Consider the following 12,894-nt stretch of genomic DNA (forward strand, 5'->3'; position numbering starts at 1 on the left):
AAAATATGGGCGTCGCTTTTGTCTCCACATTATTTCAGTCTCATTTTTCATTTGCTTCTGGTTGCTAGAAGCTTGATGTTTGGCATTTTTTTCCCATTCCTGAAACTGTCTTATAAGGAATTTGATCTATTTTGCTTTATATGTTGTTTTTTCTCTTACATATTGCAAGATGTCTCACGTTGCATCTGAGCCAGAAGATACTACAGGAAAACCACTGCCTGCTGGATCTACCAAAGCTAAGTGTATCTGCTGTAAACTTTTGGTAGCTATTCCTCCAGCTGTTGTTTGTAATAATTGTCATGACAAACTTGTTAAAGCAGATAATATTTCCTTTAGTGATGTACCATTGCCTGTTGCAGTTCCCTCAACATCTAAGGTGCAGAATGTTCCTGATAACATAAGAGATTTTGTTTCTGAATCCATAAAGAAGGCTTTGTCTGTTATTTCTCCTTCTAGTAAACGTAAAAAGTCTTTTAAATCTTCTCTCTCTACAGATGAATTTTTAAATGAACACCATCATTCTGATTCTTTGGACTCTTCTGGTTCAGAGGATTCTATCTCAGAGATTGATGCTGATAAATCTTCATATTTATTTAAGATGGAATTTATTCGCTCTTTACTTAAAGAAGTACTAATTGCTTTAGAAATAGAGGATTCTAGTCCTCTTGATACTAATTCTATACGTTTGGATAAGGTTTTTAAAGCTCCTGCGGTTATTCCAGAAGTCTTTCCTGTTCCTAATGCTATTTCTGCAGTAATTTCTAAGGAATGGGATAAATTGGGTAATTCATTTACTCCTTCTAAACGTTTTAAGCAATTATATCCTGTTCCGCCTGACAGGTTAGAATTTTGGGACAAAATCCCTAAAGTTGATGGGGCTATTTCTACCCTTGCTAAACGTACTACCATTCCTACGTCAGATGGTACCTCGTTTAAGGATCCTTTAGATAGAAAAATTGAATCTTTTCTAAGAAAAGCTTATCTATGTTCAGGTAATCTTCTTAGACCTGCTATATCATTGGCTGATGTTGCTGCAGCTTCAACTTTTTGGTTGGAAACTCTAGCGCAACAAGTAACAAATCGTGATTCTCATGATATTATTATTCTTCTCCAGCATGCTAATAATTTCATCTGTGATGCCATTTTTGATATTATTAGAGTTGATGTTAGGTTTATGTCTCTGGCTATCTTAGCCAGAAGAGCTTTATGGCTTAAGACCTGGAATGCTGATATGGCTTCTAAATCAACTCTACTTTCCATTTCTTTCCAGGGAAACAAATTATTTGGTTCTCAGTTGGATTCTATTATTTCAACTGTTACTGGTGGGAAAGGAACTTTTTTACCACAGGATAAAAAGTCTAAAGGTAAAAACAGGGCTAACAATCGTTTTCGTTCCTTTCGTTTCAACAAAGAACAAAAGCCTGATCCTTCGTCCTCAGGAGCAGTTTCAGTTTGGAAACCATCTCCAGTCTGGAATAAATCCAAGCCTGCTAGAAAGGCAAAGCCTGCTTCTAAGTTCACATGAAGGTACGGCCCTCATTCCAGTTCAGCTGGTAGGGGGCAGGTTACGTTTTTTCAAAGAAATTTGGATCAATTCTGTTCACAATCTTTGGATTCAGAACATTGTTTCAGAAGGGTACAGAATTGGTTTCAAGATGAGACCTCCTGCAAAGAGATTTTTTCTTTCCCATGTCCCAGTAAATCCAGTGAAAGCTCAAGCATTTCTGAATTGTGTTTCAGATTTAGAGTTGGCTGGAGTAATTATGCCAGTTCCAGTTCCGGAACAGGGGATGGGGTTTTATTCAAATCTCTTCATTGTACCAAAGAAGGAGAATTCCTTCAGACCAGTTCTGGATCTAAAATTATTGAATCGTTATGTAAGGATACCAACGTTCAAGATGGTAACTGTAAGGACTATATTGCCTTTTGTTCAGCAAGGGAATTATATGTCCACAATAGATTTACAGGATGCATATCTGCATATTCCGATTCATCCAGATCATTTTCAGTTCCTGAGATTCTCTTTTCTAGACAAGCATTACCAATTTGTGGCTCTACCGTTTGGCCTTGCTACAGCTCCAAGAATTTTCACAAAGATTCTCGGTGCCCTTCTGTCTGTAATCAGAGAACAGGGTATTGTGGTATTTCCTTATTTGGACGATATCTTGGTACTTGCTCAGTCTTTACATTTAGCAGAGTCTCATACGAATCGACTTGTGTTGTTTCTTCAAGATCATGGTTGGAGGATCAATTTACCAAAAAGTTCTTTGATTCCTCAAACAAGGGTAACCTTTCTGGGTTTCCAGATAGATTCAGTGTCCATGACTCTGTCTTTAACAGACAAGAGACGTCTAAAATTGATTACAGCCTGTCGAAACCTTCAGTCTCAATCATTCCCTTCGGTAGCCTTATGCATGGAAATTCTAGGTCTTATGACTGCTGCATCGGACGCGATCCCCTTTGCTCGTTTTCACATGCGACCTCTTCAGCTCTGTATGCTGAACCAATGGTGCAGGGATTACACGAAGATATATCAATTAATATCTTTAAAACCGATTGTTCGGCACTCTCTAACGTGGTGGACAGATCACCTTCGTTTAATTCAGGGGGCTTCTTTTGTTCTTCCGACCTGGACTGTAATTTCAACAGATGCAAGTCTCACAGGTTGGGGAGCTGTGTGGGGATCTCTGACGGCACAAGGAGTTTGGGAATCTCAGGAGGTGAGATTACCGATCAATATCTTGGAACTCCGTGCAGTTTTCAGAGCTCTTCAGTTTTGGCCTCTTCTGAAGAGAGAATCGTTCATTTGTTTTCAGACAGACAATGTCACAACTGTGGCATACATCAATCATCAAGGAGGGACTCACAGTCCTCTGGCTATGAAAGAAGTATCTCGAATTTTGGTTTGGGCAGAATCCAGCTCCTGTCTAATCTCTGCGGTTCATATCCCAGGTGTAGACAATTGGGAAGCGGATTATCTCAGTCGCCAAACGTTGCATCCGGGCGAATGGTCTCTTCACCCAGAGGTATTTCTTCAGATTGTTCAAATGTGGGGGCTCCCATAGATAGATCTGATGGCCTCTCATCTAAACAAGAAACTTCCCAGGTATCTGTCCAGATCCCGGGATCCTCAGGCGGAGGCAGTGGATGCATTATCACTTCCTTGGAAGTATCATCCTGCCTATATCTTTCCGCCTCTAGTTCTTCTTCCAAGAGTAATCTCCAAGATTCTGAGGGAATGCTCGTTTGTTCTGCTAATAGCTCCGGCATGGCCTCACAGGTTTTGGTATGCGGATCTTGTCCGGATGGCATCTTGCCAACCATGGACTCTTCCGTTAAGACCAGACCTTCTGTCACAAGGTCCTTTTTTCCATCCGGATCTGAAATCCTTAAATTTAAAGGTATGGAGATTGAACGCTTGATTCTTGGTCATAGAGGTTTCTCTGACTCCGTGATTAATACTATGTTACAGGCTCGTAAATCTGTATCTCGAGAGATATATTATAGAGTCTGGAAGACTTATATTTCTTGGTGTCTTTCTCATCATTTTTCTTGGCATTCTTTTAGAATACCGAGAATTTTACAGTTTCTTCAGGATGGTTTAGATAAGGGTTTGTCCGCAAGTTCTTTGAAAGGACAAATCTCCGCTCTTTCTGTTCTTTTTCACAGAAAGATTGCTATTCTTCCTGATATTCATTGTTTTGTACAAGCTTTGGTTCGTATAAAACCTGTCATTAAGTCAATTTCTCCTCCTTGGAGTTTGAATTTGGTTCTGGGAGCTCTTCAAGCTCCTCCGTTTGAACCTATGCATTCATTGGACATTAAATTACTTTCTTGGAAAGTTTTGTTCCTTTTGGCCATCTCTTCTGCTAGAAGAGTTTCTGAATTATCTGCTCTTTCGTGTGAGTCTCCTTTTCTGATTTTTCATCAGGATAAGGCGGTGTTGCGAACTTCTTTTGAATTTTTACCTAAAGTTGTGAATTCCAACAACATTAGTAGAGAAATTGTGGTTCCTTCATTATGTCCTAATCCTAAGAATTCTAAGGAGAAATCATTGCATTCTTTGGATGTTGTTAGAGCTTTGAAATATTATGTTGAAGCTACGAAATCTTTCCGTAAGACTTCTAGTCTATTTGTTATCTTTTCCGGTTCTAGGAAAGGCCAGAAAGCTTCTGCCATTTCTTTGGCATCTTGGTTGAAATCTTTAATTCATCTTGCCTATGTTGAGTCGGGTAAAATTCCGCCTCAGAGAATTACAGCTCATTCTACTAGGTCAGTATCTACTTCCTGGGCGTTTAGGAATGAAGCTTCGGTTGACCAGATCTGCAAAGCAGCAACTTGGTCCTCTTTGCATACTTTTACTAAATTCTACCATTTTGATGTGTTTTCTTCTTCTGAAGCAGTTTTTGGTAGAAAAGTTCTTCAGGCAGCGGTTTCAGTTTGAATCTTCTGCTTATGTTTTTTGTTAAACTTTATTTTGGGTGTGGATTATTTTCAGCAGGAATTGGCTGTCTTTATTTTATCCCTCCCTCTCTAGTGACTCTTGTGTGGAAAGATCCACATCTTGGGTAGTCATTATCCCATACGTCACTAGCTCATGGACTCTTGTTAATTACATGAAAGAAAACATAATTTATGTAAGAACTTACCTGATAAATTCATTTCTTTCATATTAACAAGAGTCCATGAGGCCCACCCTTTTTTGTGGTGGTTATGATTTTTTTGTATAAAGCACAATTATTCCAATTCCTTATTTTATATGCTTCGCACTTTTTTTCTTATCACCCCACTTCTTGGCTATTCGTTAAACTGATTTGTGGGTGTGGTGAGGGGTGTATTTATAGGCATTTTAAGGTTTGGGAAACTTTGCCCCTCCTGGTAGGAATGTATATCCCATACGTCACTAGCTCATGGACTCTTGTTAATATGAAAGAAATGAATTTATCAGGTAAGTTCTTACATAAATTATGTTTTATATAATATTATCCACTTATTTAGAAGGATTTTTTTGGTGCCAATCCGTACCCAAAATACTATTGGTCTATTAAGTTTATTTAAGCATCCATTTTTCTAAATACTCTTTAGTCTTGAAAAAAGGACCGGTTTGTAGGCTGAAACGCGTAGGCTCTAAGAGTACCTTAGCAGAATATTATTTCCAGCACATATATTGTTTTCACCTAAGGGTCACAGTGGACCTTTTATATTCTAAATTTGGATATTTTACATAGAGACAGTCATATACAGTTTTTAAGACATCTGTAAGTGATACTTTGAAGCGACTATTCAACACATATTTTCCATGGACTCAACACATATATATTTTTTCTTTTTTACCACTTTTTTCATTTTTCTTTGGGATCTGTTTTTTTTAAGTTAAATACGCAAATGCACTAAACTAACACTATTTCATGTGTTTATTTTATCCATTTGTTTATTACTTAAGATTGTAATAATTTTACAATTTATTTATTGTTTATTTACATCTTTATAATGCATTTATTAGTTATTTATGGTTTATCTGTTTACACTTTAGCCTTTTTGTGGGTGCTCTCCCCATATGTATAAATGACTCTTGCCTGGCCAGACAAAAGTGTTACATTCTGTGTATCTATAACCATTGAGCATGTGTGAGAAATAATTATCACAAAAAAAGAACATTTTTAAAAATAATTATAAATAATTTACAATTTTTTTTTTATTAAAGTGAATGTACAAAAAAAATACACCAATCCGAAAAGGCAAATGTAGCAAATTATTACACGGCCGATGACAATGGTGTTAGCCCTGATGATCAAAACATTGGCAGACCCACCAGAAATGGCCCTTTTGGCCTTGCCAGTCTCGCAATCTGTGGGGCTGGTGATATATTCCAAAAAAGTGAGTTGAACCTCTCTGTTCCGACAAGTGCCAATGTGTCTCCCATAGGAAATAACAGGGATCGCAGCGTCAGTAAAATTCCTCCCACATCGCCACTTATCTGCGGTGTCTGTGGGGGGGGTTATTTGAAGTTTTCTTACACAACATAGACTGTGCGTTTTCTGAAACAAAAGGAACATGTCAAATTATGCATATGTAAATAAAGTTTCATTGTAAATTCTCTAGATTTCTCATAATGGAAATTCTCGTACTGAAAAGCTGGCGAGACTGTATGGCTGAAAAGGGATAGCTAAGATGGAGGACAGTGCTTTGAATATTAAAAACTCACAATAATGTTTCCCCATTAAACTACAAGTTACTCCAATGAAACGCACATCAAATTCCCACAGAATGCCTATATATTCCTTATGTCTGCAATCTCCTTTGTTAATAAAGTCAAGACAAAAACAAAAAAAAACGTACTATTAAACCAATAGGAGCTGTGGAACTGTGGTTATATTATACTTGCATATACAATGCTTTATTTATATGTATTTTATTGTATACTGCAATAATATGTATTTAAATTATTGTCACGCTTTTAAAAATCGTGTTTTTTGCTTTTGATGTGCTTTTTTTAGGAAGATTTCATGTTTGGGATATAAATATTTCATAGAAGACAATCCCACAGCTCCTATAGGTGTATTATTGATGTTCTAGTTTCACTATTGCATTGTAACAAAAGCGTTTGAGTTTCGGTTGACACATGTAAACTATATTGCCATACAATACTGTGTAAAGGGATCATTTACATTACACCTCTAATGTAGGTGGTGGTGGGGATTTGAATATATTGCCAGAATTGCAAGGATGTATGATAAAACGCCTCTTGGCGACAGTAGCGCACCTACTCAACAGAGGGCCCTGGTGCAAAGTTTTTTTGTAAGCAATACTAATAATATACATCTGCCTAATGATGTATAGATGTACAGTGTAGATAAGATGGACCTGCAACCTGCACTAATAAAAGGCTCTCTTGCATTAGGATTCGTTCTCTTGTTATCCCTTGTTGAAAAATAATATGCACATATCCTACACTAGTTGCAGCTAGCTGCTAATTGGTGCCTGCACACATTTGTCTCTTGTAATTGGCTAAACTAGATGTGTTCAGCTAGCTACCAGTAGCGCAGCAAGGTTCCTTCAGCAAAGGATAACAAGAGAATGAAGCAAATTTGATACTAGAAGTAAATTGTAAAGTTGTTAAAAATTGTTCTATCCAAATCATGAAAGAAAATGTGGGGGTTTCCTGTCCCTTTAACAACAGCAATAGAAACTAAGGGCTAGTTTCCATTGAGGGGGTAAAGTTTGGAAACTGGTGGTAAAAAACATTTTTTTCCATTAAAGTCTATGGAGAATCGTTATGTTACAACCAGTTTCCGAACTATACCACCTTAATGGAAACTAGCCCTAAGTCTATTTGTAAGCACATATTAAAATTGTTACATTTTTATGTAATGTTGTTGGTACTCAACTAGGGCTGCACGATTAATCGTGGATGCGATTTTAAACCGCAATTAATCACCGCGGTTTTAAAACCACGAGAGTATGCAATTTTTAGCCCCGCCCCATTTGACGCCACCTATTATGTACAGGAGGGCCGCTGACTTGTCGTGCCTGCCTTGCACGCACTGCTTCAGTCCTCATTGGACCATCACCAAACACCCACTTGCTAACAGGTGACGAAAACCAAGCGAAGACGCTGACAACTCTGAGTGAGTACAAATTCATATATCCACTACTACGAACTGCACTTACAGACTTACGATCTGCAAAAAGCAGAGTGCTTTAAAAATTCAGAACTCGAGAGCCGAAGATTCACGGCAAAATTTAACCCTGCATTGACTGCATTTTTATGAAAATATTGGCCTTCTAAAAATCAAGTTGAACATTTGTTTTTATGAACACTGACCACCAATCAGTCACATTATAATTTGTGATCAAATATATTTTCAGCTATTAGGCAGAAACGAATTTGTTTACACTGTTGCTATTACGTATCCATTGTTGGAGTGTTTAGTATACATTTTTAGCTCTTTTATTTTAGGTATTGTATAACTTTTACATTGTATCCCGTTAATATACACCGGTGTATTTATATGTATTGTTGTTATTAAATTATTTATGTAGTTATATTTATATTGAATTTAGTATTATTTTACAACTGCAATTTTTGAACTAATCATAACTATATATATCTTCATTTAAATAGTGCCGATATTTGTGCTTCCTGAGTAGTTGGACAACTGATCAGATCGCTTAATCACATAGTTCTTTTTTAAGTTACTTTTTATATTAATCAGATTTCCTTTGGACAATTATATGGATAGACAGTCAGCCTTTGGCGCCACTGACACCCTGTTGTTTTGTTCTTAATGGAAACTAGCCCTAAGTCTATTTGTAAGCACATATTAAAATTGTTACATTTTTATGTAATGTTGTTGGTACTCAACTAGGGCTGCACGATTAATTGTGGATGCGATTTTAAACCGCGATTAATCACCGCGGTTTTAAAACCACGAGAGTATGCCATTTTTAGCCCCGCCCCATTTGACGTCACCTATTATGTACAGGAGGGCCGCTGACTTGTCGTGCCTGCCTTGCGACATTGAGCCGACTTACTGGGGAGCGCTGAGGCTGATGCGGGTTACAGGGAGGGGGGCCACCTTACCGGGGAGTGCTGTGGCTGATGTGGGTTACAGGGAGAGGGGGTGCGCTCTGGCTGATGCGGGTTACAGGGAAGGGGGCCGACTTACCGGGGTGCGCTGTGGCTGATGTGGGTTACAGGGAGGTGGGTGCGCCGGGACTTATGTGGGTTGGTGGCTGATGGTAGTTACAGGCGGTGCTTATGATGTTAAAGAGAGTGCTTATTGGCGGGTTACAGTGGGAGCTGATGGGGCTTATGTAGGTTACAGAGGGGGGCTTATCAGGGTTACATGGGGTGCAGGGTTACAGTGGGAACTGATTAGGCTTATGGGGGTTACAGGGGGTGCTAACGTGAATTGTTTTCCCCCCATATCGCCCAGTCCTATAATAAACATTTCAAATGACTGTTTCACTATCATTTTTATTAAAGGTCTTAAACCTATCTATTATATAAGGTTATGTTTCAGTCAAAAAGTTTTGTTAGCTAGCTAGGTAACGTTTTTTTGTACCTTCTTTGTTCACAGGGGCTGGGCACTGGCGTGTGGCTTATAAAGCTGACCAGGAAAGGAATTTCAGGGCCATGGTCTGTTCCACATCAGCTGAACAAAAGGGCATCTCATACAGAAAGAAGACCCGTCGTGCAAGAAGTTGCTCCCCAAGCAAGGCTTCTGAGAATCGTGAAAACATTCTAGATGGATTATTTTTGGTACTTGGCTAAGAACATCCATAAAAGTCATTTAGTAGTTTTATCAATATATGTTATATTAACAATAGCATAGACAGCACAACTTGTACCAGTTAAAGGTTGTGATCTTCAGAGTAACATTTGATATTGTGATAATAAATAAGGACATTTGACATTTGTATATGTGAATAGCAAGATTTGACATTCTAGTATTATTAAGAGACTTTTACACAGTGATGTAAAATAGATATTCAGTATACTTAGATGTAAAAGATAAAATGAAAGTGGTTTGAAGTTAAAGATGAGCTTTGCTATTGTCATGGAGGGAATTTTGAGGATTATTTGAAATTCTTCATTTCAGATGAAAACTCATTATGCGGAGAAACCTTCAGATCTGTGTTCTGTGGACGTGAGTGACAAGTTCCTGACTTCAGTAAGTGAAACATCATACTCACTATTTTACTAGCCCCAGACTTTTTTCTGTCTTTAGCATTGAATGGACTTGTAACTTTTTTCTTCTGGGTTAGCAGTTTTTAACCTCTGACTAGTAAACTATAGTGATATTTTACAGCCATCCTGAACAGTATACATATTACAATTACAAGATATGATATCCTGTCATGTCACCATCTTAAAAATGTTTATTGTTTAAAAAGATAGATAATCGCTTTATTACCCGCCCCCCAGTTTTGCATAACCAACACAGTTATAATAATACACTTTTTACTTCTGTAATTACCTTACGGCTAGATTTAGAGTTCTGCGGCCAAAGGGGTGCGTTAGCTACGCGTGCTTTTTCCCCCCCACACCTTTTAAATACCGCTGGTATTTAGAGTTCACAGAATGGCTGCGTTAGGCTCCAAAAAAGGAGCGTAGAGCATATTTACCGCCACTGCAACTCTAAATACCAGCGTTGCTTACGGACGTGGCCAGCTTCAAAAACGTGCTCGTGCACGATTCCCCCATAGAAAACAATGGGGCAGTTTGAGCTGAAAAAAAACCTAACACCTGCAAAAAAACAGCGTTCAGCTCCTAACGCAGCCCCATTGTTTACTATGGGGAAACACTTCCTATGTCTGCACCTAACACCCTAACATGTACCCCGAGTCTAAACACCCCTAACCTTACACTTATTAATCCCCAATCTGCCGCCCCCCGCTATCGCTGACACCTGCATATTTTTTTTAACCCCTAATCTGCCGCTCCGTATACCGCCGCAACCTACATTATACCTATGTACCCCTAATCTGCTGCCCCTAACACAGCCGACCCCTATATTATATTTATTAACCCCTAATCTGCCCCCCACAACGTCGCCGCCAGCTACCTACAATAATTAACCCCTAATCTGCCGATCGGATCTTGCCGCTAGTCTAATAAATGGATTAACCCCTAAAGCTAAGTCTAACCCTAACACTAACACCCCCCTAAGTTAAATATAATTTAAATCTAACGAAATAAATTTAATCTTATTATATAAATTATTCCTATTTAAAGCTAAATACTTACCTGTAAAATAAACCCTAATATAGCTACAATATAAATTATAATTATATTGTAGCTATTTTAGGATTAATATTTATTTTACAGGCAACTTTGTAATTATTTTAAACAGGTACAATAGCTATTAAATAGTTAATAACTATTTAATAGCTACCTAGTTAAAATAATTACAAAATTACCTGTAAAATAAATCCTAACCTAAGTTACAATTAAACCTAACACTACACTATCAATAAATAAATTAAATAAAATACCTACAATTACCTACAATTAAACCTAACACTACACTATCAATAAATTAATTAAATACAATACCTACAATTAACTACAATTAAATAAACTAACTAAATTACAAAAAATAAAAAAGAACTAAATTACAAAAAATAAAAAATATTTACAAACATTAAAAAAAATTACAACAATTTTAAACTAATTACACCTACTCTAAGCCCCCTAATAAAATAAAAAAGACCCCCAAAATAAAAAAATGCCCTACCCTATTCTAAAATTAAAAAGTTCAAAGCTCTTTTACCTTACCAGCCCTGAAAAGGGCCATTTGCGGGGCATGCCCCAAAGAATTCAGCTCTTTTGCCTGTAAAAAAGAAACATACAATACCCCCCCAACATTACAACCCACCACCCACATACCCCTAATCTAACCCAAACCCCCCTTAAATAAATCTAACACTAAGCCCCTGAAGATCTTCCTACCTTATCTTCACCATGCCAGGTTCACCGATCCGTCCTCCGAAGTCTTGATCCAAGCCCAAGCGGGGGCTGGCGATCCATAATCCGGCTGAAGTCTTCTATCAAAGAAGAGGAGATCCGGACCGGCAACCATCTTGATCCAAGCGGCATCTTCTATCTTCATCCGATGACGAACGGCTCCATCTTGAAGACCTTCAGCGAGGATCCATCTTCTTCTTCCAACTTCCAACTGAAGAATGAAGGTTCCTTTAAGGGACGTCATCCAAGATGGCGTCCCTCGAATTCTGATTGGCTGATCGGATTCTATCAGCCAATCGGAATTAAGGTAGGAAAATTCTGATTTGCTGATGGAATCAGCCAATCAGATTCAAGTTCAATCCGATTGGCTGATTGGATCAGCCAATCAGATTGAGCTCGCATTCTATTGGCTGATCGGAACAGCCAATAGAATGCAAGCTCAATCTGATTGGCTGATTGGATCAGCCAATCGGATTGAACTTGAATCTGATTGGCTGATTCCATCAGCCAATCAGAATTTTCATACCTTAATTCCGATTGGCTGATAGAATCCTATCAGCCAATCGGAATTCGAGGGACGCCATCTTGGATGACATCCCTTAAAGGAACCTTCATTCTTCAGTTGGACGTCGAACGAAGAGGATGGATCCGCGCCGGAGGTCTTCAAGATCAGCCGCTCGTCATCCGATGGAACAACATAGAAGATGCGGCTTGGATGAAGATGTTTGCCGGTCCGGATGTCCTCTTCTGCCCGGATAAGATGAAGATTTCTTCCCGAAGATGGACTTCTTCATTTGCCGCTTGGATCCAGACTTCAGCCGGAGGATGGACGTCACTCTTCAGCCCCTGCTTGGGCTTGGATGAAGATTTCGGAGGCTCTTCTGGACAGATCGGGACCCGGTGTGGTGAAGACAAGGTAGGGAGATCTTCAGGGGCTTAGTGTTAGGTTTATTTAAGGGGGGTTTGGGTTAGATTAGGGGTATGTGGGTGGTGGGTTGTAATGTTGGGGGGGGTATTGTATGTTTTTTTTTTACAGGCAAAAGAGCTGAATTCTTTGGGGCATGCCCCGCAAAGGGCCCTTTTCAGGGCTGGTAAGGTAAAAGAGCTTTGAACTTTTTAAATTTAGAATAGGTTAGGGCATTTTTTATTTTGGGGGGCTTTGTTATTTTATTAGGGGGCTTAGAGTAGGTGTAATTAGTTTAAAATTGTTGTAATATTTTTCTAATGTTTGTAAATATTTTTTTTATTTTTTGTAACTTAGTTCTTTTTTATTTTTTGTACTTTAGTTAGTTTATTTAATTGTATTTAATTGTAGGTATTGTATTTAATTAATTTATTGATAGTGTAGTGTTAGGTTTAATTGTAGATAATTGTAGGTAGTTTATTTAATTTATTTATTGATAGTGTAGTGTTAGGTTTAA

The 12,894-nt window shown here is 38.2% G+C and overlaps 1 protein-coding gene across 1 annotated transcript in view; it reads left to right on the top strand.

The window, feature by feature from the left end:
- The window catches only part of XRRA1 (X-ray radiation resistance associated 1), a 201,862-nt gene that overhangs the window by 15,169 nt on the left and 173,799 nt on the right, over positions 1–12,894 (top strand). The window contains exons 3-4 of the mRNA XM_053708752.1: positions 9,084–9,265; positions 9,606–9,677. Of these exons, the coding sequence (XP_053564727.1) occupies positions 9,084–9,265; positions 9,606–9,677 (254 nt within the window). The remainder of the gene's footprint in view (positions 1–9,083; positions 9,266–9,605; positions 9,678–12,894) is intronic.

The sequence above is a fragment of the Bombina bombina genome, chromosome 3 (genome assembly GCF_027579735.1).
Source record: "Bombina bombina isolate aBomBom1 chromosome 3, aBomBom1.pri, whole genome shotgun sequence".
Classification (NCBI taxonomy): Eukaryota; Metazoa; Chordata; class Amphibia; order Anura; family Bombinatoridae; genus Bombina; species Bombina bombina.